At 42.7% G+C, this 25311-nt stretch overlaps 1 protein-coding gene and 1 long non-coding RNA gene across 2 annotated transcripts; both read left to right on the top strand.

Annotated features, from left to right (window-relative positions):
* The first annotated feature begins 775 nt into the window (after window positions 1-775).
* Window positions 776-23936, top strand: LOC142106695 (uncharacterized). The gene is made up of 23 exons (XM_075189678.1): window positions 776-1021; window positions 2194-2300; window positions 5513-5557; window positions 6360-6513; window positions 8625-8696; window positions 9988-10076; window positions 10781-10937; window positions 11038-11115; window positions 11653-11744; window positions 13003-13108; window positions 14279-14358; window positions 15086-15154; window positions 15880-15940; window positions 17533-17549; window positions 18568-18625; window positions 19246-19338; window positions 19664-19724; window positions 20716-20829; window positions 21475-21532; window positions 21752-21820; window positions 23237-23300; window positions 23656-23727; window positions 23826-23936. The coding sequence occupies exons 1-23, from the start codon at window positions 965-967 to the stop codon at window positions 23934-23936; spliced, it is 1884 nt and encodes a 627-aa protein (XP_075045779.1). The 5' UTR covers window positions 776-964.
* LOC142107198 (uncharacterized) lies at window positions 23936-25234 on the top strand. The gene is made up of 2 exons (XR_012679892.1): window positions 23936-23966; window positions 24627-25234. It is a non-coding gene; the product is annotated as an uncharacterized LOC142107198 (long non-coding RNA).
* Window positions 25235-25311: the final 77 nt, after the last annotated feature.

The raw sequence follows: 25311 nt of genomic DNA, 5'->3' as shown, positions 1-25311 counted from the left end.
TATACAGTGTAGTTATAGAGGGAGGAGGAGGGGCTGCTGTATACAGAGGCACAGTGTAGTTATAGAGGGAGGAGGAGGAAGGGGCTGTATACTGTGTAGTTATAGAGAGAGGAGGAAGGAGCTGTATACAGAGGCACAGTGTAGTTATAGAGGAGGAGGGGGCTGTATACAGAGGCACAGTGTAGTTATAGAGGAGGAGGAGGAGGAGAAGGGGCTGTATACAGTGTAGTTATAGAGAGAGGAGGAAGGAGCTGTATACAGAGGCACAGTGTAGTTATAGAGGAGGAGGGGGCTGTATACAGAGGCACAGTGTAGTTATAGAGGAGGAGGAGGAAGGGGCTGTATACAGTGTAGTTATAGAGGAAGGAGGGGGAGGAGAAGGGGCTGCTGTATACAGAGGTACGGTGTAGTTATAGAGAGGGAGGAGAAGGGGCTGCTGTATACAGAGGCACAGTGTAGTTATAGAGGGAGGAAGGGGCTGTATACTGAGTAGTTATAGAGGAGGAGGAGGAAGGGGCTGTATACAGTGTAGTTATAGAGAGAGGGGGAGGAGAAGGGGCTGTATACTGTGTAGTTATAGAGGAGGAGGAGGAAGGGGCTGTATACAGTGTAGTTATAAAGAGAGGAGGAGGAAGGGACTGTATACAGTGTAGTTATAGAGAAAGGAGGGGGAGGAGAAGGGGCTGTATACAGTGTAGTTATAGAGGAAGGAGAGGGAGAAGAAGGGGCTGCTGTATACAGAGGCACAGTGTAGTTATAGAGGGAGGAAGGGGCTGTATACTGTGTAGTTATAGAGGAGGAGGAGGAGGAAGGGGCTGTACAGAGCTGCATTGGGGGAGGGGGTTTCTGGAGCCGGACAAATGAAGTAACCCTGTGTGTTACTCTGTTACTCCCACACTCGGGGTAATGTGATCTCAGTCTGGGCCCTGTGCAGAGATCTGCAGCTCTGGGGCCCCGGGACACTATGATCTGTATATTGCTGGTAGCTGGGCACGGTGCAGTGCTGGAGAGACACATCAAGGTGTGATCCTTATATATATATATATATTATATATATAATGTATGTGAGGGAGGCTGCACTGCTCATGGTGTGATCCTAGTATTATATATATAATGTAGTGAAGTCTGCGCTGGGCAGACACAGAACTAGTTACATAATTGCACTTTCTGTTACGATGAAGCCGATTTACTACCTGGTCTCTGATTTGCACCTTAATGATGCCCGGATGACTGGGGTCACAGGAAACGGCTGAGACTATGTGAGCGATTTCTAGTTGTACGATTAAATTGCTGCGACCAGTCGCACATGAAGTCAGTGTAACTACATGCTAATATAGTCACATAGTGATTATTTTCTGTGTCGTGTGTTGTTTCCATCTATGATGCAAATTAACAGGTTTAGAGTTTGACCAGTAAAGTGTCGCCAGAGAGTTCTCTAATGTCGCAATGTAGAGAGACAGAAGCGCACGTACCTGCGTCTGTGCGGTTATAACAGGTCCGACCCGATTTTCAGGCGTTTGGTTATGGTAAGGACATAGGTGGGGGCTTCTAACCTGGAGAGTCCAACAGTCTATAACACTTGTCGAAGCGAGGCTAGAATTAGCCTCAAAGTATTTTATTTTGTTAATTTCTGGTATGAACAATAGACATCACAATACCCAAAAACCTTTATGCCCTTCTGCTAATAAACATGACCCAGAAATATTATTATTAAATCTGAACTACCTGTTATGTTCTATTTCCTAAATGGTATTTTGGTTGGTTCACTGAACAGTTTGATAACCCAAAAGTCTGGAGGCCGCAGACATCACTGGTACCAAACTGTTGAAGATTGCGTCAGAGTTTGCAGAAATATATTTACATGTCAGAATACAATTTTACATTACTACTATTTTCATAGCAGTAGAGAAAACGGTTTTCTCTTACATTTCCATCAATGTCAGAACCGTTCGGTTTGTTTAGACAAGTTGCTCACTGCATGTTGCCTAATTATTCTAACTTGTATCAATAAGGAATGTGAACCGTTATCAGTAGTAGTTGTAGCAATAAATCTGCCATTCTGTTATAATCTAATAAAACCTGTTACAGTCTGAGAGGCCTGTGGATATTACAGGAATCTTCCTCCTACGTGTGAGAGGATTCAGCAGATCGTTCCTACAAACTGTATCTCTGTTGTTTCCTCCTCTATTACAGAACGATCAGAGCGGGTTGTACGGGTTTCTGGAAGATGTCCCTAAAGCTCTTCTGCCCGGTGTGGGGGGGAAGAAGATTCTGGATTTCTGGTGGAAGGCTGTGAACACGTAAGTGTGTCATACCTGTGGTGGTGGACACGTAAGTGTGTCATACCTGTGGTGGTGGACACGTAAGTGTGTCATACCTGTGGCGGTTAACACGTAAGTGTGTCATACCTGTGGCGGTGAACACGTAAGTGTGTCATACCTGTGGCAGTGGACACGTAAGTGTGTCATACCTGTGGGCGTGGACACGTAAGTGTGTCATACCTGTGGCGGTGGACACGTAAGTGTGTCATACCTGTGGCGGTGGACACGTAAGTGTGTCATACCTGTGGCGGTGGACACGTAAGTGTGTCATACCTGTGGCGGTGAACACGTAAGTGTGTCATACCTGTGGCGGTGAACACGTAAGTGTGTCATACCTGTGGGCGTGGACACGTAAGTGTGTCATACCTGTGGGCGTGGACACGTAAGTGTGTCATACCTGTGGACGTTGACACGTAAGTGTGTCATACCTGTGGGCGTGGACACGTAAGTGTGTCAAACCTGTGGGCGTGGACACGTAAGTGTGTCATACCTGTGGTGGTGGACACGTAAGTGTGTCATACCTGTGGTGGTGGACACGTAAGTGTGTCATACCTGTGGCGGTGAACACGTAAGTGTGTCATACCTGTGGCGGTGAACACGTAAGTGTGTCATACCTGTGGCAGTGGACACGTAAGTGTGTCATACCTGTGGCAGTGGACACGTAAGTGTGTCATACCTGTGGCGGTGGACACGTAAGTGTGTCATACCTGTGGCGGTGGACACGTAAGTGTGTCATACCTGTGGCGGTGGACACGTAAGTGTGTCATACCTGTGGCGGTGAACACGTAAGTGTGTCATACCTGTGGCGGAGAACACGTAAGTGTGTCATACCTGTGGGCGTGGACACGTAAGTGTGTCATACCTGTGGGCGTGGACACGTGGGTGTGTCATACCTGTGGACGTTGACACGTAAGTGTGTCATACCTGTGGGCGTGGACACGTAAGTGTGTCATACCTGTGGGCGTGGACACGTAAGTGTGTCATACCTGTGGGCGTGGACACGTAAGTGTGTCATACCTGTGGGCGTGGACACGTAAGTGTGTCATACCTGTGGGCGTGGACACGTAAGTGTGTCATACCTGTGGGTGTGGACACGTAAGCGTTATACAGTCGTGGGCCAAAATTATTGCCACCCTTGCGTTTTTTTATAATAATGCCCCATTTCTTCCAGAAAATTGTTATTCAAAATTAAAACAATATTTTGTAATCCACATATACAAATTTATTTGGTTTGCAATGGAACAAGGAAAAGCAGAAACCATCACTAAGTCGTAGCTTATGCCACACACAGAGATCCTTAGATGGGGCAGACAAAATTAGAGAGAGCTTAACATTAAGTGGACTAAGGTTCGCCCCATGGTGTGTGACCACACCCCATTGTAACATGACTATGCCCCTATTGTGCAATAGCTACACCCCTGTCAAGAGGCCGTCTACCCTAATATTTGAAGATATGATACGTGTGGGTGGGGGTGACGTGCCCGTAGGACTAGCTGGTGACCATAAAGTGTAATGGAGGAGGGCGGTGGTAGAGTAAGTCCATAATAGCTGGTTCTAAAGTATTTGGACTTTGATGTGACTATGACACCAGCCGCCGTTTCTTCTATTTCCACTTCCTTCGCGTCCTGCGCTGCGTATAGTTGAGGAGAAGCCATTGAAATTGGCGTGAAATTTGGCTAATAACATTAGATCACAAATTATCTGATGTGTGTTGTTCTCCTTGTGCCGAGCGCTATGCAAAGAGCAGACTGGCCAGTCAGGGGTTAAGTCATCCTCACAGTTGGGTTGTTTTGGGGGGCTGGGGGGTAACTTCCTGCCAACGGTTAATACTTTTGCAACCGAATGTATTGTTTAAAAATACAAATGAGAAACTTTGTAGCGTTTTCCGTGCGTTGTCGCGTAGATGTGTGTAGGAGCCATTGTAGCTGTCACTATACAATCTTATTGTCTATGTTTTCTATATGACACCTGTATCCGGATCCAGGCTTGTAAATGGAGCCGGAAAAAGTCCTGCAAACATGAGGGTTTTTGGGGGGTTGTCACATTTTTGTATGTGTCTCCTGCACCATGATGTGCGGACATAAGACGTCTACAGATACAGAACAATAATTCCATGTGGCTGTCCTCTAAAGCCAACAATATGTAATATGGACATTAATTGTAGGAGAAGTCGTTAAGTGATTGGGAGACGATTAATAAAAATCGACTGAGTGGTAACGTGAAACTTATAGGCTCTGAGTCACATCAGAACGCAATTTGCGGTTTAAAAGCACCGACCTTGAGCGCAGTCTCACCGTATTCAAATCCACGCAGATCTTAAGAGGCGTTTTTATGTGAATCTGGGTGTAAGTGGGCTCTGCCTAAACGTCACTTGTTGTATGTTAACAGACTGCACCGTACGCACTCAAAAAAATGGATTTTCTAAAATAACTCTAAATAGTATAATCATTAATAAAAATAAGGTTGGTTTAAAAAAAATATATATATTTTAGTTAAATACATAAATCAGGACGTTCTTAATGCATACTGCACATTTAGTTTTTATAGTCTCTCTTACTTGCATAAACATCATCATCATCGTCTATTTATATAGCGCCACTGATTCTGCAGCGCTGTACAGAGAACTCGCTCACATCAGTCCCTGCCCCATTGGAGCTTACAGTCTAAATCTCCTAACATACAGACTGAGAGAGACTAAGGGCAATTTAATAGCAGCCAATTGACCTACCAGTATGGTCTGTACTATCTATGTTTTCAGGCCTCTCTATCTGCAGTTTGTCACTTTAATACACGCTGATGGTATTTCCTGTAGATTGTTAGGTACGTCATACTTTAATCAGCTTTAGATGTGCAATTTATAATCCAATATTTGGTTACTTGAAATTAATATAAATATTTTTGTTTTGTTCTGTTAGTATATAATATTTATCCATTGCTGCCTGAATTTCTGATTATTTATATATTCTAAACACTAATATAAAACACAGACTATTTGTTTACTTCTTACCAGACAATCACTATTTTACCGGCATCTTTAGTGTAGGAAAAGTACAAGTAAAGTAACAGTATCTGGTGGGTTTGTTTCATACATAGATAATAAATATATATATATATATATATTATATCTTTCTAAGTACCTGTGCACTTTGCATTTTCTATTCATTTTTATTTCCTTGTTTCTTTCTCCTCAGGAGACAGCTCTTCAGTGAAGTTTACCTGGTGACAAATGCGGACAAGTAAGTTTGTTACATTTATATAATTCTATAACACGTCCGTGATGTTCCTTGTGAATTAAACTTGTTTATTATCTTTATTAACAGATCTGTATTTCCAGTATTGCTGGGTCTTTGTGATGTACTAGTCTCTTCCTGCACTTTTAGTTTAAATTATAACTGCGTAAGAGATCTGGCAGCGGTCCGTGTGCGGTACAGCGACGCTGGTGTCCGCCGTAATCTCGTCACATTCCATAGTCAGCAGCTGGCACTATGCCCACCCCCCCCTCCCGACCTGATACTCCTTATACTCCTTTCTCTGTGTGTACTACCGGCTGCGCTGAGTCACGCTACGCTGTCCTCTGTCTCTAGACTGTAAGCTCTCAGGACCCCGTCTACCCTCTGTCACATGTCTGCACTACATTCATCAGCTTAGTATGTACGTGTTCTGTTTCTATGTATGATTTGTGTTATGTTTGTTATTCCAAATGTCTGCTGTGTTTTCTGGTCTCTACAGATAAATGATGATGGTGATAATATGGTCGCTCTCATGTCTCCCTACATCCCACGTTATCACCTATATATGTATTTATATACACATTTTGTGTATGTTCAATGCCCGTATGTATGAGTCACACGTGGGAACCTACAGCTGGTTGTTTTGTACTGTATTATATTACAAGAGAACTGCACACACAGCTGTATATAGCCAGCTGGGCTTATACAGAGGGAGCGTAAGCTACATATAGCCAGTAGATAGGACGTCATATGATTTATTGATTGACCATTTGTGTCAGTGGTGTATAATAAGGCTTGTATGTCACAGGTATAAGCACTATGAGCGATGGGCCACGGCCAATGACTTCCCAGTGGATAATATCATTAATGATGGCACCACCACCTATGACACCAGACTGGGCGCAGTCGCTGACTTGGAACTCGCTATTTCCAGTAAGAAGCTGGATGATGATATCATGGTGGTGAGTGCAATCCTCATGCAATACCTTCTCCCATAGATGTGTCCTTTTTACTTTAATTTTGTTTTTTTTAGAAATCATCAATGAGAATTTCTGTAATTACTTTGCAGGACTAGATTACTGCCAATATATTGATGAGTATAATATTCTGAGGTCAATAATCACAGGCGGAATCTGTGTTTCTGACCGTTCCCGCCTATCTACACTTCTCCCTGACCGTTCCCGCCTATCTACACTTCTCCCTGACCGTTCCCGCCTATCTACACTGCTCCCTGACCGTTCCCGCCTATCTACACTGCTCCCTGACCGTTCCCGCCTATCTACCCTGCTCCCTGACCGTTCCCGCCTATCTACACTTCTCCCTGACCGTTCCCGCCTATCTACACTGCTCCCTGACCGTTCCCGCCTATCTACACTTCTCCCTGACCGTTCCCGCCTATCTACACTGCTCCCTGACCGTTCCCGCCTATCTACACTGCTCCCTGACCGTTCCCGCCTATCTACACTGCTCCCTGACCGTTCCCGCCTATCTACACTGCTCCCTGACCGTTCCCGCCTATCTACACTGCTCACTGACCGTTCCCGCCTATCTACACTGCTCCCTGACCGTTCCCGCCTATCTACACTGCTCACTGACCGTTCCCGCCTATCTACACTGCTCCCTGACCGTTCCCGCCTATCTACACTGCTCCCTGACCGTTCCCGCCTATCTACACTGCTCACTGACCGTTCCCGCCTATCTACACTTCTCCCTGACCGTTCCCGCCTATCTACACTGCTCCCTGACCGTTCCCGCCTATCTACACTGCTCCCTGACCGTTCCCGCCTATCTACACTGCTCCCTGACCGTTCCCGCCTATCTACACTGCTCACTGACCGTTCCCGCCTATCTACACTGCACCAGTAGTGGGGTGCAAAAATAATCATTTCCGTTCTGCACATGTGTACCATAAAATACATCCGTATTTAGAGTATGTTAAACTTTCAACCCTGAAGAAGCCAAATTTGCACCAACACAATACCACATTGCACAGCAGGGGGGCAGTCAGAGTTAGTTAGGAGGGGGCATATAACAAAGCTGCCCAGTGTTTGTGTGCTACATGGAAAACCAGCTGGTATTTTACCTGCAGGGAATACAACGAATAAATACATTTGCACCCCTTGCATCGCAACATGGTTCGTCCAGGAGCAAAAAGCCTGATGCAAAGAGATGTGTTTATAATGATGACAATAAAGGGTTACCAGCTATGTTATATACATCCCCTCCCCTGTGTAATTGCAACCTTAAATTATAGTGATTTGCGTGTCCTGTGAATGTCACATATTGCACAACACTGCAAAATATGATCTATATTGGTTTACATTGCATATGAAATTGCCCTTCCCCAGGTCCTGCAGTGTTCCCTAATCAGAATTCTTGTGCTGTCCTCTTTGATAAGTGCCTTTCCCTGATCTAATGACTGCCAAGAGTTTCATTCCTTACAGATGGGCCTGGCAAATGTATTTATTTGGATGCAGTCTCTTTTTAATATTTTCCTGTGTGTGTCCTTTTGAAACTCCAATTGGAAAGAGGAATTAAATTTAGATCACTCACTGGGCTGAGACGACATCATGGCTGAACATGCGATTGTCAAATCAAAAGCAGTTTAAAGATTATACAATGTCAGCAGAGCCGTTGCGCTCTCTCCCTGCGTCTGCTCTCGGCTAATCATCCTGTTATAGCTTTTCTTCCATCAGTCCTGTCTTGTCCTTTTCATTTCCTCGGCAGATGCTGCCGCACACACTCCTACAGCTGTTTTAGCATCCAAATGCATTATTCAAAATTCACCAGCCGCATGTTTGTGACATCTTATGAAACTGGTTAATTGTCAATTTGGTGTGTAATAGAAGTTTACCTACCTCTGTGATGGAAAAACTATACAAGATATTTTCAGCTAGATCTTTTTCTCTTCTTGAATATTTTATACATGTGTCTTCTTGTTTTTGTTTTTTTTACCCAATCGTAATCTAAAGAGATTCTTCCTGCAGAATTCTGAGTACATTGCTGCACTTTATAATACATCACGCAGAGGTGTTTCCTGTAAATTATATCATGAAATTCCTTTTTTACCCAGATTGCAGCTGACATGTTGTGCGCAGACCAAAACTTTGACATGGCTCAAGTGCTTAAATTCTTCAGACTCAAGGTAAAGCATGGCGATGGTGTTTGCCGGAGCTGTAATATTTATTGTGTTAGTGGTTGTGGTTATTGTGATTGTTCCCTTGTTGTGATTGTTGTTCCCCAGTGGTGGTGGCGGCGGCAGTTGTGATTGTTGGAATTGTGATGATAGTTGCCGTGATTGCTGTTCTCCTATGGTGATGGTGGTGGGTGTGATTGTTGGGGTGGTGGAAGCCATGATCGCTGTTCTCCGGTGGTAGCGATGGTGGTGGGTGTGATTGTTGGGGTGGTGGTTGCCATGATCGCTGTTCTCCTGTGGTAGCGATGGTGGTGGGTGTGATTGTTGGGGTGGTGGTTGCCATAATCGCTGTTCTCCGGTGGTAGCGATGGTGGTGGTGCTTGCGATTGTTGGGGTGGTGGTTGCCATAATCGCTGTTCTCCGGTAGTAGTTGTGGTGGTGCTTGTGATTGTTGGTGTGAATGTTGTCCTCCAGTGGTGGTGGCTTTGATTTCGGAAGTTGTGCAGGTAGTGGCTGTGATTGTTTTTCTCCAGCTGTGATGGTGACGTCTGTGATCGTTGAGGTTGTGGCGGTCATTGCTCTCCTCCAGTGGTGGTGACGTCTGTGATTGTTGAGGTTGTGGCGGTCATTGCTCTCCTCCAGTGGTGGTGACGTCTGTGATTGTTGAGGTTGTGGCGGTCATTGCTGTCCTCCAGTGGTGGTGACGTCTGTGATTGTTGAGGTTGTGGTGGTCATTGCTGTCCTCCAGTGGTGGTGACGTCTGTGATTGTTGAGGTTGTGGCGGTCATTGCTGTCCTCCAGTGGTGGTGACGTCTGTGATTGTTGAGGTTGTGGCGGTCATTGCTCTCCTCCAGTGGTGGTGACGTCTGTGATTGTTGAGGTTGTGGCGGTCATTGCTGTCCTCCAGTGGTGGTGACGTCTGTGATTGTTGAGGTTGTGGCGGTCATTGCTGTCCTCCAGTGGTGGTGACGTCTGTGATTGTTGAGGTTGTGGTGGTCATTGCTGTCCTCCAGTGGTGGTGACGTCTGTGATTGTTGAGGTTGTGGCGGTCATTGCTGTCCTCCAGTGGTGGTGACGTCTGTGATTGTTGGTGACGGAGGCTGATGTGTTAGTAGTAGTTACGATTGTGGAGGTTGTGGTGGTGGTTTCTGTCCTTTCTATTGTTCTCCAGGTGGGATTGTTGCTGCGATTTGTTTTTGCATCCACATGGGAAATGTTTTACAGAAATGTGACTGTTCTCATTGTCATGTACAAGACTTCAAGCCAAATTATATGGAACAGTTTGTTCATATTGTTTTAGGGGGGAGAGCTGGCAATTTATTACGAGATGGAAGAGGGTGAATGTCCGTCATCGAGGGGGATTGTGGAAGTCTGTCCAGATACTCATCGGTGAGAGCAGAACTGTCGTAATATAAACTATTAATATCCTGTACGTCTACAAGTATTTGTTTATATACTTCGAGGAACCCGATAGAACGTGACAGATGTCATTTGTCAATATATAAAGTGTAAGCGATACATCAATATCGTTATCTGCTGAACCAAATGGTCAATGGGCGAGAAGACTTGACCACCCGGCCGCGGTGGATGACCCACCTATGGGACTATATGATGGTGTCTATTGTTCACCACTGCGGTCTGTTGTGTGGAGGGCTCATGGAAAACCTATAAGGGTGGTATTTATACACTAGGTAGATATATGGGATAATGTATCTCCTACCTAAAACAATAATAATTCTAGAAGTCATTGACTGGTTCCTTGACCATCTAAGGGCACAAGGAGAGGACATCTGAGCTGACTTCTCATCTCTTCACCAATTTCCAGTACAGGCCATGTGCACACGTACATTATATACATCAATATTTATTCTGGGGGACTGTTCATATTAATGTCAGTGGTCTCATGAATTGTTGGTAGTGGAGTGTGTTTGTGGGTGACAGTGTATTGTGGGAGAAAGCCTGCGCTGTTTAATTAGTGCGAGTGTAGAGTATGTATTACGGTATGGTGTTTATTGTATTAGTGTGTAGGGTGTCTGTACAGTCGGTACTACGCACAGTTTGTCAGTAAATACGCCTCTTCTGTCTCTTGAAAGCATTACACGTTTTTTCGAGAAGCCTCGGCAAGGAGAGACAAGCTCCAGGTTGGCGAGCGTTGTGTTCTACTGTTTCCAGAGACGGACGTTACCCACCCTGGAAACTTTCCTAAACGAGTTCCCGAACACGGAGGAGAGAGTGCTGGGACGATACATGGTAATGTCTCCTGTTTTCAGTGTAGTCCCTGTCACACGTCTGCCAGTAATGCCCATAAGTAACATGAGATTTTCTGTTTCTCGGTGGCTGGTCTACGAAGGAGTGGCTTATAAACATCGCTGCCGTTCCTGTTTACGGAATGAAGCTCCCCACAGGCTTCCAGCTGATAGGACAAGTGGTACGTGTCCTGCGTATAGTCCACTGAACCACGGCAGCCAATCGGCAAATAGCTTTTAATCTGTGTTAGGCAAGCTAGACAATAAAGCATTTATTAATCTGGGTGCACAGCTCTGCAATTATCCCGCAGATCACATGATTTAAGACCGTTTGGTCAGATATTGCGTTAGTGTGTACGGTCCCACGATCATGTTTTATTGTACTAAAACACATCATATCTGGTGATTTGGTTTTATAAACTTCCTAAAAATCCCGATCAACGATGGAGCGATGTCGGGCAAATGTGGCAGTGTGCACGCACTCACCACCAGCAGTGTAGGCAGATATCTGTACAGAGTCACCATCTTTTTAGCAGATGGTTATGGGAGATGATCACAGATCTGAAGGTAAATTGTGTAGGTGTGTACCCAGCATTAGTGTTTCTGTATATCATTGTATGTTGAGTGGTAATTCCCTTATGTCTGCACAGTATAAATCTTAATTTTTGTACATAATTTGTCAGTTTCTGTGATGCTGAGTTTATAATGTGTTTCAATAGGGGTTGCCGGATTACACAAAGTGGCTGGCGCACTACTCTACGATAAAGAGTGAGCCGCGGGTGAAGGTGATTACGTGCCGAGCGTACGCCAGGTATGGAATTTAACGTCAATATGTCTGGATGCAATTTCCTGATCGAGATCTTATTTATTGTGTGTTAAACAAAAGACAGCTAAACAACTGGCTTTCACAAGAAGGAGGCTGTCTGGGATAAGCACAGAATTATCATATATTCGCTTTATAATGTGTATCGTCATTTGCAGATAACAAGCGTCTGTAAATGTCTAATAGATAGATCTGTGTCGCAAACTAGTGGCCGAATGTTGTAGTGCATCCGTTGTACTTGGCAATATTAGTTATTTAGTAGAAGCCGAACATTGTAAAATTAAATAAAATGGGCAATTTCGTGGGCAAATAATTGCCCTGCATTCCTCAATCAATAAAACCTTTCATACAACCCACTAAAACACTGAGTGTGAGTATTGCCTTTGAATTTACCCCCACCTTCGTTCTACCCTCTCGGGATCTGCCTCTCCCCTCTAGAATGTCAGCTCTTGTGGACAGGGCCCTTTCTCCTAGTGTTTTCCTTATGTTATTATGTGAATATGCTGGTTATAATGATGTAAATTTGCTGCATGCCTTTATATAATTTTGTCTCATTTGTGCTTGTTGTTATTAAATTTTGTTGTATGTTCTAACCCCCTATGTACGGCGTTGCAAAAGCCTGTTGGCATCTAATAAATAAAAGATAATAAAAATAATAATTTGATAATAATGATTTTACACTGTTTTATAATAAGGCTAATAAATCTGCTTGTGATTTAGTACAGTTCCATTGTTTCCTCTCTGTCCTTTCAAACAGTAATGTTTGACTGATGTGCTGATATCAAAGGAGAAGTGAAATAACGCAATTGTTGTTTTGCCACATATCAAATTGCTGTTTTTATCTCTGTGATAAAGGGTCAGACCACCTGGCAAAATACAAACATCCTACCTTTTTATCATTGGTTAGATACGCTCTGTTATAGAGTGTATCTAACAGATACCTGTTATGTGAGTCTCTGTTTTTTAGGGGGGCGGGTGTTTGCAATCCTCTGACCCCCACTGATGTATCATCTGTCTGATGTCTCTAGTGTGACTAGGTTCATACGTACAGTTCCTGTGGGAGATGATAGTCATCTACAGCTTTTTTTTAATAAATAAATGCACAAGTCTCAGTGTAATAAATAATATATAGACTCCAACCAAGGGGTGGGATCTTTTTATAGACAAATCATTTCAATCTATCTTTGTTTCTCAGTCTGTAGACTTTACTATATTACTAATATGTCACACATTGTTCATTCCCCAGAATTGGGATCATTGGAAACCCTTCGGATGGTTATTATGGGAAGACCATTTCTATGACCATCGCCAACTTCTGGGCTGAAGTCACAATCTCGGAGAGTAAAAGGCTGGTAATAATCTCTTCCTTCATAATCTCTTTCCCTCTGTGTCTGTAATCTGCTATTATGTGATGGAAGTCTCCGGGACAGGAAGAGAGGATGTTTGTTGTTCAGTCACAGATCAGACCCCCAAACAAATCACTGTCATTATGAGACGTGGTTTCAGTCTGTCAAGCATCGGACGAGTGAGCGGTATGCACATCTGCCTGGTATAATAACCCAGCGAGTCCGCGACCTCTGAACGCAGCGACGATCTCCTGGGATATTCGGAATGAGGAGATGACTGCACATTGTCCACAGGTTGAAGAGCTCAGTCTTGTTCCAGTGATGTCCTCATTTGTAGATTACCTCCAGCAAGGTTCAAAGCTTACGGCTTACGCTGAACCCAGCCTCAAAGAGTAATAACTAAGAACAGCTTTATACAAGATGACAGAATTGTAATCAGCGCTAATGGCTTCTCCCCCCTTACACACGACCCATCTTACTCTGTAACTGAGGCCTCCCTTCCCTTCACTCTGCTGCAATTCTCTGCTTCATCCGCTACGTAAACATCTCTACTTCGTATCTCTGGGGAAACTGGCAAATGTGTATATTGTGCTGATTCCTGGGCGTAAATTGGGATTCTGCCATTCGAACCTTTACTGTAAAACCAGCGGATAGTTATCTGTGAATGCATGGGGCAATATGCACAGTAGTCAACATTGCTGCCTCAAAATTAACACTAATGTGTGTGTATGTAAATGCCCTCCGCAATACGGGTGCGCTATATGAATATACGATAAGAGGTTGGTATTTTCTAAGTGTACCAGGAGTCGATTGTGGACACATGAATAGTGCTTGAAGTTTATAAACTATATAAAAACAATGTTATGTTCTTTTTTGCACCAGTTTTTTGTTTTTTTTACTTATTTTATATAGCGCTGGGCTGTGATACCATAAACCTCCCCGTAATTATGCCACTTTATCCTGTACAGTGAAAACACAAAGGAAAGGTGTAAGTTCTAATCTGTGGCACAGAAAAGACCTGTACACAAACTGCGGACACCACTAACTTCAGTGTATAAGTCCTGTACACAAACTGCGGTCCCCACTAACCTCAGTGTATAAGACCGGCTCTAACATACACATTTATTATTGGTTTTGTACAATGTGTTGCTAATTTAATTTATTTGCTTACATAAGGTTTTGGTTCCACATCCCTTAAATGACCCAACAGAGTTTGGGAGTCTGTCGGATTTATACTACATCAGTAGGAAGGAAGGGTGAGTACGTCTCATATATCTGCATCACTCCAATGCTTATTATCTGGAAACGTTCTCATGTCTGTAGCGTTATAGAATAGATGTCATTATTTATGTAACAATTATTAGGTGACGGTTAAATTGGGAGACCCAACTAATTCCAATAACACAGATGTCAAATCTCAGTGCACACAATTCAACAAGAGTTACATCTGTTCAATCTAATTTACGCCAATCTTCATTTAATAAGAATTTTTGCAATTTGTAATTTAATGACTTCATTTTTTTTTTCTATATTTTCCCATGTTCCCATAAACACTGTAGAAGTGCTCGATAGTGTCCGCTCCGGCTTACCCTGGTGATCATATAGATTGACAGGTCATAGAACTGACAGAGGGCCACAAACAAGGAAAGTGAGGGCCACAGGCACCCCCCCTAGAACATAAGTTGTGTCTACTTTCTGTTAGTGTTGTAGAAGCAGCGGCCATCACTGATAACTAACCTCATCACTGGGATAATCTGGGTGCCATGGGCAGCGCACAGTGTGTACCCCTCAACTGAACGGAATGGGAACTCGCAGGACAATTACCCCCCAATGCGAAGCCACAAGGATGGGGGTCACATGCTACAAAACCCAAATACCCAGCTGGGCTGGTTCCTTCCTGTCACCCTGTGTAATAAGTAGATACTGTAAAATAATTGTAATTATTGTTTTACCTACAACTTCCTATATATCTCTGTCTGACAGATACCTGGGGGGGCTCCGGCTACTGCAGGCGACATGCAAGAAGTTTTATCAGTACTGCTCCGAGAAGGGGTGAGGATGGTTCTTAAGATAACTCGAAATACAGACGATTTTGTTGTAAAAATAAATTGCATTTGTGTTAATATTTTTTTATTTTAATGGCTTTGTAGAAAAAAAAAAAAAAAATGTATTCATCATTTTTAGTGTCTTAAGTTTTAATCGTATAAACAGTGAACGATCCAGAGGCCCAGAATATTGTGCAAGGTTAATTATCGTTATCGCTGAGAGTACAGATATATAGGTAGTGCAGCGGTAATCATGTTACCCTGCTGTATATATCTATATATATCTGCTGTATATATCTATAATATTTATATATCTGCTGTGTGTGTGTGTGTGTGTGTGTATATATATATATATATATATATATATATAATATATATATTAGGACCTCAGACTACCGTAGTTTTACACGTCTGGTGAATACAAGATCACGATACATTTTTTAAACCACTTTAAAGTGCAGTTTAATCCTTTGCAAACCATCTTGTCCACTGGAGATAATGAGTCGTGTGGACTTTTTACGTTAATTCACATTATGACTTTAAGTATAAGCTGATTATTATGTTATGTATGACGCTAATAAGAAACAGATGTACTGAGAACTACACAGTTATTTTATTTTGTACAGTTACATTTGGGGCATAAAGGACCCAGGTGAGATTTGCTCGAATTGTGGTAATTGTGTCATGAGATTGCAGGATGTAAAATAATCATTATTATAATGCTGTTTCTAGAATTGCTCTGTCCAAGCAGAACTTTACCCTGAAGTATAATGTGAACATTCCCCGGCAGGTGGTAAGTTGTGGCACGTCTACTGCAGAAGTAGAGGGAGTTATTTACTTAGGTGGCCCCCCTTTGTCCTTCCTTAACTGCCCCGTATGCCCTATACAAATAATTTTTATTTGAGCACCCCACCAAATAAACCCTTCCCCCCCCCCCCCACTCCCCCGTTGTGTGGGAATACATGCAGCTGGGCAGATAGGGTAGGAATGTCAGACTTTCTCCTGGGCATTATGCATTGTGTTCGCATGTGGCTATCATTATATACTCCAGGAGGTAAATGTATCAAGCTGAGAGTTTCCGGTGGGTTTGAAAAGTGGAGATGTTGCCTATAGCAACCAATCAGATTCTAGCTGTCATTTTGTAGAATATAGTAAATAAATGATAACTAGAATCTGATTGGTTGCTATAGGCAACATCATCACTTTTCAAACCCGTTGGAAACTCGCAGCTTGATACATTTACCCCCAGGACCCCGACAGAGGGGTACTGCAATGTAGCAGTCACAATTCCCCCCCGCCCCCTTCTGGTATAAAGACCAGAGGGGTCGGCTATTTCATCCTGATCAGCCTAGTGTGCGCTGTACTGAGGGAGAGGTCTATATACATGGCGAGTGGGTGAATAAAATTTCAGGGGGATGGTTAGTACCCTTTATAGCTGAGTACAATCCACAGATTGAACCCTGTTTTCTTACTTTCCAGCATCCGTTTTCGTTAATGAACGTAAAATGTTCTCATAGATAGCAATACCACCAGTGACCCCTTACCAATATCCGACCTCCCAAATCACCCCACATAGTCTAATAACACAAACTGCCGGGTTCCACGACACTTACTTACGCTAAACGTATTAAATAGAATGTTTGGATGAAATTTCCTCTCCAATATTTTCCAACGGGATCGTTTTTGGATTATAGAAGGTGAGAGAGCCGTGTTATAGAATTCATCCTATTAAATACAGTATTTTTATTGAATGAAACCGAGAGGCGCCTGCGATGATAATTGACAGTAACGTAACCTCTGCTGCTAATAGAATCGCCGCTCAGCCTTCGATTGGCAGAGAGGAGACGAGAGTGCAAATCACAGCCGGAGGTCTCTATTCACTTAGCAGCCCCCTCGCCTGACGATCAATACACAGTATGTACCCCAGCTCCTGCCAATCACTACTGACAGGATAAAGAGTACCTTTCACAGCTCATGGTGCCTCCTTTTAGCTGCGGTGACAGGGTGTGATCCTTCTATTTGAAATGGTTTTAAGTTTAATCCTCATTAAGCATGTAGATGTACCAGTGCCCATGCCGGGCTGCTTGTCTAGAAGGAGCTAAGTAGGTGAGTGTAGGACGTTGGCTGCTTGTCGTTCGGGGAAGGAAGGTTGAGGCTTTTGTCCTGGATTCTATAAAGGTCTTCAAATAATTTAATAGAGCGTATCATTTACCGGTGCCAAACCTTGTACTGGGATAAAAGCTGCCTGTACATTATACAGGGGTATCGGTGAACAACACAGTCCCGGTTTAGCATCACAATAAATATGAATCTGTGTAATGATGAATATGTAACACTTGGTAGAAAACGCAGCCTTTTAATAAAATCCTTGTCCTCTTTTTGCAGGGCTTGGCTGGAAGCAGGTAATTATGGCTCTTCCGTTCTCTGGGGTCTTGAAAGGGGGGGTTGAAGTTTTGTTCTGCGTTAATCTTGAAGGAACAATTTCCATTTTTACTTAAAGCACCAATCACACATAAATTTATATTTTTAAATAGCAAGTTAAGTATCTTTTAAAGCATCGGATAATTTTCTTCGCTATCCATCTACATAGAAATCACTATCCACTTTTCAAAATCTCTCTGGTTGGCAAACAGAAATGGCTGCAAGACACAGTAAGCCAGCTAGACAGACACAGGCTTGCGGCTCTCAGCACGCTTACACAATTCATCCCCCGCTTGTGACCTGTGTAGACCCAACTGTATAACTCTTATCAGGTACGAAAAGTGATCACAGAATCACATTCTACCACCAGATCTGGTCTGTGCTTCTCCTGTATTTTAGGATAATATTCTATTGCTATTATATTTGTTGTCTATAATTGAACAATTCCCATCTCCCGGCTGCCAGGAAATAAGACATCATTGTTTTCTCTTTTTTTCCTGGTCTACAATACTCCTATTAATAACACTTTCTATTTAAATAAAAACCCTGCATTGTTCTGCTGTACGATTTGTGAAGCTTTTTCTCATTGGAGCAGTAAATCAGAGGTGAGCTAGAGGACCCTGCGCTCGCCCTGCAGACTATGAAGGTGTTTATGACGGTTCTAGATGGAAGTCTGGAAATTGCTGTTTATTATCCCGTCCGGCGTCTTTCCCGGGGAACGCGTTCGGCCGAGGCTGCGGGTTGTCAGCTCTTCAGTCTGTGTTGAGAGACGCAGATGGTGATTTAGTGACACTCCTGCAAATGGCTGTAACACATTCATGAGTGCGCTCACTGCCAAAGGGTGTTTAATATTAGTGGTGGTATTATTAGGTCGTTTCCAGGGATAAACTTATGATGTGGCAGCCTCTGAATTGTAAATATCCAGCACAACAGCCCCTAGTACTTGTATTCAGGGGGGGTTTATTAGGAGATGAAATGTTTCACTGTTTTATCTTTCAGTGCGATCGTGTCGGCGACTCTGAAGTGTCTGATGAAGTTCTATAATCTGACGGACGACGTAAGTTTCCTACAGGTGGGGGTCACGGGGTCCCCGACTGTCGTCTATCTAGTTACCGACCACGTTGTAAACATTTACTGACTCATTGTCAGGTTATACAGGTCTCAAGAAATATAAATGGTAGCAAAATGTATATTTATAGGACCAGCGTATTGTATCGCGGTCATCTCTATGCAACGTAGTCGTGACAGAAAGAGGCTTCAACTTGTTTTTTTCGTGTTCACCGTTCTGAGAACATTTGGTAGTTTGGTGGACACCGCCCACCAATCATACATGCAGGATTGGAACAAAATAGCTCCGCCCCTTATCTGCCCAAATCCCGCCCCTAAACAGGCTCTTTTGGACAAAGCTCTGCCCATTTCCAGTTTAAGCTCCACCCCATTTTGAGAGCCGCTATTTGGGACTGTCCAGGGTGTTCTGTACCTAAAACTCGGTATATTAACAACGGTGAAGTAGATTATTATACTGTATAATGTACATTATAGCGAGCGGTAGTATAATTGCTGATGATGACTAGTGATAGGATGACAGAGATGAGGATAATTGCTCACAGCTGATTATACGATTTATATACACCACTCATCGATTATAATGTTATAACGCACATGTATCTGCTGTAGGATCTCCCAAAGTCTGTGAGGCCAAATTTTATCCTGGATGTTGAGAAAGAAGAGCTGTTTATCACAGCCGGGCTGCAGGACCGCGTTGTGCAGGTAAAAATGGAATATATAATATTAATATATTAAAATATATATATATATATATATATATATATATATATATATATATAATATATATTCATGACACACACGCACACCAATTTGTTAGCAGCCAATTAACCTACCAGTATGTTTTTGGAGTGTGGGAGGAAACCGGAGCACCCGGAGGAAACCCACGCAAACACGGGGAGAGCATACAAACACCACACAGATAAGACCATGGTTGGGAATATAACTCATGACCCCAGTGCTGTGAGGCAGAAGTGCTAACCACTGAGCCACCGTAATATAATTCACTGTTAATGTTTTCTTTTCTAAGGTCTACGAGGGTCTTATCTATATGGACTTTAGCAGATCCATAATGGAGGAACAGGGCTGTGGTACGTTCTGTGTGTATATGTAGTCATTACTTGTACTGGCTGCAATCTTTACTTTTATATAATTCAGTTACAAGTGTTGTCAATCTATTAATAATAATTATTATTAATAATAATAATAATATTATCATTATATAGAGCAGTTATTGTCAGTGTTTGTCCTTATCAGATTCTCAAGAATTTTCAAGTGGTTCATATATATTGATTGATTTGCACCTGTTCAGCCTTGAGTGTGTTCTTGGTACAATTGTCTGTGGACCCCAATTAGAAATTGCAGTTCAAAATTTGGGCCTTAGATTCATCGTTCACTTTGCCTTTTGTGCGTTTAAAATAGTTTTTTTTTTTAATAATAAGTACAATCAAAATAATGATTTTAGTTAATATAAAAGTATTGTAAAAAAATTTTTAAATCATACTGTGACTAACACAGTGTTCGCTGAAATATGATAAAAAAAATAATGTTAATTTCACTCATACATGTTAGTACAAGTTATTGGCATTTATGTGAACCGACTGAAACACTCTGGATCAGAAGGTTCTAACAGAAATTCCAAAGAATTTTTGAATTTTATAACTTATTCGCCGGACTGGTTTGAGAAGCGATTTATAACTGGTTCCAACATCTGTACTTATCAACACAAATCTGAATACGTTTATTTGATCAAAACATTTAAGCTTGTAGCCCAACGTCAATTGTCCTGATTTTTGATGAGTCCCCGCACTCACTGAAATGCAGTTAACATCGTGCGCTCGCCTCGTTAATTAGGAGGCTAAAATGTGACAAGAAGTTTAAACCACAGCTAAGTATATAGTTTGTAAGTGTATCACTGTATATTAGTACACATTCTATATATAACAATATATCTATAATTCACTTATTCTGCCATCCACATGGTTCCGGAATCCCCAACTCCTCCGATAACGAAAACTGTTTTATCTGTCATTGGTTATACTCAAAGTGCTTTCTGTAAACTGTGTTCTTTTTATCCTACAGGAAATTACGTTCCCCTGGACATCCGCTGCGCCCCGCCATTTTGGCTTGCCTATTTAAGAGACCCAAGTGATTCGGGGGTGATTCATAACAATGTTCGGCAGCGATGGCAGAACGGTGAGAGAGTAACGGCCCCTCGTGGGGTGAAATCTTGTTCTTTCCTGACAACTAACCCCCATAATTACTACCCCATTCCCCTGTAGCAGTCACGTGGGCATCCCCCATACTGCCCCCCCCCCCCCCCCCCCCCGTCCTGCTGGACCTTCTCGGTCAAACTTTAAATGACGCCATCCTGGGCCCCTGAAGCCACCACTGAAGCCAGGGGCCCCTACCCCCTATGCCTGAGGTGTGACCGTTCTCCAGATCTACTGGTAGTTTTGGGGATCTGCGTTGCTATAAGTTTTTTGGTGACGTTCAGGTTCCAGGTGTGATCCAACCTCGCTGTCACGTGGGGGAAACTATTTAGGTTTCAGGGTTTCCTGTGTTCTACATCCTATAAAACAACTTGGTGGGGGCCCTCTGGCGTTGTGCCCGAGATGAGAACAGCGATCCCTACTTTTTATTGGATCTCTTATCTTCCCGGATGCACCAGGGCAGAGGTAAAGAGCATATATTAGTAGGACGCCTACGTGTACCCATCTGACTGGGGCGGAGCCCTGCTCTCCTCGTATGACCGTGACCCTGGTTAGGGGCACAAGAAATTTACCTGTTAATATATTTTTCCTGGTTCCTTTTAAAGCTACACACACAATTCTCTTACAGGTGATCCCGATGTTATTGAGGCCATGAAGATCTTTGCAGAACTGACCGATAAAGCGAAGTAAGATGTTATCGCGCGCTATTTTATTATGATCTATTATTATACATATAATAGTGATACGGTAACTGGGCACCTACCTACTGGCGCTGTGTGATTGTAGATTATACATATAATAGTGATACAGTAACTGGGCCTTATTATTTGTAATAAACACGTCTGTTTGATTCGCTGTTTAGTAGAAGGGATTGATTACAGCGTTGAGGTTTCCTGTCCTTTCAGAGATGCGTTGGAGGGAAAACATTGGAAGGAGCTGGCGGAACTAATGAACAAGAACCTGGAATTGAGGAGGTAAGTGGGTCTTCTTAGGGGGTGAATCCATTAATAAGTACCATCCTCAGGTATAGTCCCCCCCCCCCCCCCCCACTCACATACAGACATGGGGGAGGCCGGGCTCCCCCAGGATTTAGTCATCTTGTGTGTGGAATGTTTGTTCCTCTGTATGATTCTCCACAAACTAATTCCTTAGTTTTCTTTTCTGAGCGTTTCAAACAAATTGGAAAATATAAAGATCCCGACATGGCCGAACTCTGAGACGTCTCCCAGATCGTTCTGTCGTTGCATAAACCGCGGACTATTCCAGGGTTTTGTTTTTCCATTTATTTTCAGCCCCCCCCCCCCCTCACTACCCGCCTAAATACGGGGAGATAACAGAGTCAGACTCTGAGCGTCCTCTGATTTCTTCATCATGTGATTCTTTATTGTAAGGAGTTTAGAGTCTTATCCTGAGCATCTTATCTCATTCATATTCCGTAATGACCGTGGAAGGATTTGGCTGTTGATGAGATTCCAGGTTCCAGCCGGGATCTGATCCCAGATAGATGGACGGACGGATTGTTCTGAGATAACGAAGAAACTGCAGATTGTTAGTGGATAAGAGAATGTTTGGTGTAAATAAGTCCTATACATTTTATATACATCATTTCAGGGGTATGATTGAGTGATTCACAGAGACCCTGAAAACTTTGTTGATCTTTTTATTCCAGCTTAAATGACCAAGTGAAAGTCCAGTTCTGAGTTCTTCTACCGTGGGTTGTGGCCCAAAACCTATCCCTACCCCCCGCAATACAGTGTGGATTCACTTTTTCAAAACTGCTTTGTGCACCCAGCTAATAAAATAGTTTACTATTAAGTCATATCGTAATATTATTTTGTACAAATATTTTATTTACTGCATTTCCTGCACTTTAACATCAATAATATATTTTATTGTGTAACCAAGGAAATGAAAGGAAACACATGATTTACTGAAAGATGAGCCATGGGTCCAAACTTATCCTGTGCCCTGCTGGGAAAGACTAAGGGGTATATTTACTAAACTATGGGTTTGAGTAGTGGAGATGTTGCCTGTAGCAACCAATCAGATTCTAGCTGTCATTTATTTAGTACATTCTACAGAAGAACAGCTAGAATCTGATTGGTTGCTATAGGCAACATCTCCACTTTTTCAAACCCGCAGTTTAGTAAATATACTCCCAAATGTAACGGATACGCCCAGCAGCGGCACAGTGTCTATCGCGATGGCCTACGGGACAGTGTCATGTGACCCCAGAACGCCATAAACATTACAATGCGGACATCCCACTTAATATTTAATAATTCCTAGTATAGATGTGAACCGCTGGCCCAGCTGAAGTCTGTATATAAGGTTTATTGTCTATAATTCCTAGAATAAAGATAATTTTCTCTTCCTTTTTCTCACTCTAGGTCAATATTCACTGATGCATGTTTGGGACCTGGGAATCTGAAGATGATAGAAATCGCTAAACAGGTAAATTCGGATACAATGGAGATTTTTTATCTAGTAGTACTTAGTGTTCGCTATGAGTGATAGAACCTTTTCCCCTATGCACCAGTTTTCTAAATGTCCCCTTAAACCTTTTGTGAAAAGGATACTACTCCTGGTGTAGTGTATTCTTATTTGTTTGTTTTTTATTTATTTGTTTATTTTAAATTTGAGGGATTATAAAACATTTAAAAACTACAAATAAAATGATAGAAAAGCAAAACTTTTCCTGTTAATGTAATAATATTTGAGGTAGCGCTTTGGCGACACCTAGTGGTCAGCAGTGAGTATTACAGTGATGACTCTACATGTTTTTTGATTTGCTGCGTTTGTTCCTCAGCAAGGGTGTGCGGTGAAGCTACCGGGCAGCGGTGGCGCAGTTATCGGATTATGCTTCGACTCCAAAAAACTGGTATGTTGTTTTTTTTTGTTGTTTTTTTTATATGTCCTATTTCTAAATAAAATGCTATCTCCTTTCTGTAAGACAAATTAACCTGTCTCTGCTTTAAGGTTGACCTCAAGAAATCTTACCAAGAGGCCGGATTTGTGTTCTGTCCAATCGTTCCTTACTGCCCTGAAAATTCGGACACAGACGCTGAGCCTCAAGTTGGTAAAAGCTGAACCCCGGGTACCTGGATTCTCGCTCCTACAGTATGGAAACCATTAGATTTTTTTATATTTGATTAAACTGTAAAAAATGTCTTGATGTAAAATAATAGAGGAAAAATAATTGCTGTAATTTGTACAATAAAGTGACCGTATGTCCCGTTGTCTTATGTGCTGCTTAGTTACAGCTTCTGCTCATCCTGTGAGTGAGGGGACATCGGGAGGGTCTAGTACATGTGACAATTATGTGTCTGTTGTGCTTCACAGAACAAGGAGCATTGGTGCATTTACTCCGTATTATATCTTCCCCTTGAACAATGCTGACCAGGCACTTGTCCAATTATCCTTCATGGTAAAATGTCAGATTGTCTTATTCCAGGATCCTCTGCCCTCGCTCCTCTCCTCTGTCTCGCTCCTCTCCTCTGTGCCTCGCGCCTCTCCTCTGTGTCTAGCGTCTGCACACTGTCCGTCATCCTCCCTGTCCGTTTTAACTTGCGCTAAATTATTTCTGTATGCCATGTGATTTATTCTGTTAATTGCATCCATGCATTTTTTATTCTGCCTAGCTGTACCCATTGTTATCTGTATCTACTTATGTCATTTTGTTGCATGTTCTGACCCCCTACCTCCGGCGCTGAGGAAGCTTTGTGGCGAGTTCTATGAATAAAAGATGATAATATTAAATTCTACTATGTCTTTGTACAGAAACTCCTAGAACAAGAGTTCTCACAACGGTGTCTTTACAGATTGAGAGTGAAGAAACGTCAGGTCTAGTAGTAGAACGATGACCTCACGCGTTTCCTCTATGAGAGCGCACGAGCTGCGTTGTGTGGTCTGGACTTAGATATATTTAATGGCAGTTGTCTCTGCTCAGGTGTCAGTGAGTTGTCTGTTATTATCGGGGGGGTTGTACTTTGCCCCACCGGTGTAGATCTTCCCTCAGTGCCGGTGGTTGTTTTGCTGGTAGTTGATTGATGTTGAAGGTGGGCGTATCGTACAAGCCCACTCCTGAAGCCTGGTAGAGTAGAAGATTATACCCCATCCCCCATGTCATTGTATAATGCCCCTTGTTAAATATTCAATGGGTGGGAGAGAATTGGATAAAGTCTAATAACTTTGTTTCATTTCTGCTGATTTCTGGTAGTTTGGAGAACTACTACTGTGGTGTGAACCTGTCCTATCCCTTTGCTGAAAGCTGCATTTTGAAACCATTCTTAGGAAGCGGAAGGGGAATCGCCCAGGAAGAGCGGATAGATAATCATTGACTTGATTGACTTGTGGTATGAAATGAAGGGAGGTGTTTTAATCTTTTTTTGGGGTTGAATCCCCACAGTTATAACTGTACTAAAAGCTCTTCATCGGCTGCACAATTATGTCCACACATTGCTGT

This window comes from Mixophyes fleayi, chromosome 11 (genome assembly GCF_038048845.1).
Source record: "Mixophyes fleayi isolate aMixFle1 chromosome 11, aMixFle1.hap1, whole genome shotgun sequence".
Lineage (NCBI taxonomy): Eukaryota > Metazoa > Chordata > Amphibia > Anura > Limnodynastidae > Mixophyes > Mixophyes fleayi.
The sequence above is the reverse complement of the archived record's forward strand: the minus strand, read 5'-3'. Positions and strand labels throughout refer to the sequence as shown.

Bases quoted from the DNA above. Each gene is read 5' to 3' on its own strand.
- LOC142106695 (XM_075189678.1), top strand. From the start codon at position 965: ATGATCTGTATATTGCTGGTAGCTGGGCACGGTGCAGTGCTGGAGAGA. The intron at 11,745-13,002 runs GTATGGAATTTA...TTCATTCCCCAG, and splicing joins ACGTGCCGAGCGTACGCCAG to AATTGGGATCATTGGAAACC. The intron at 18,626-19,245 runs GTAAGTTTCCTA...TATCTGCTGTAG, and splicing joins TCTATAATCTGACGGACGAC to GATCTCCCAAAGTCTGTGAG.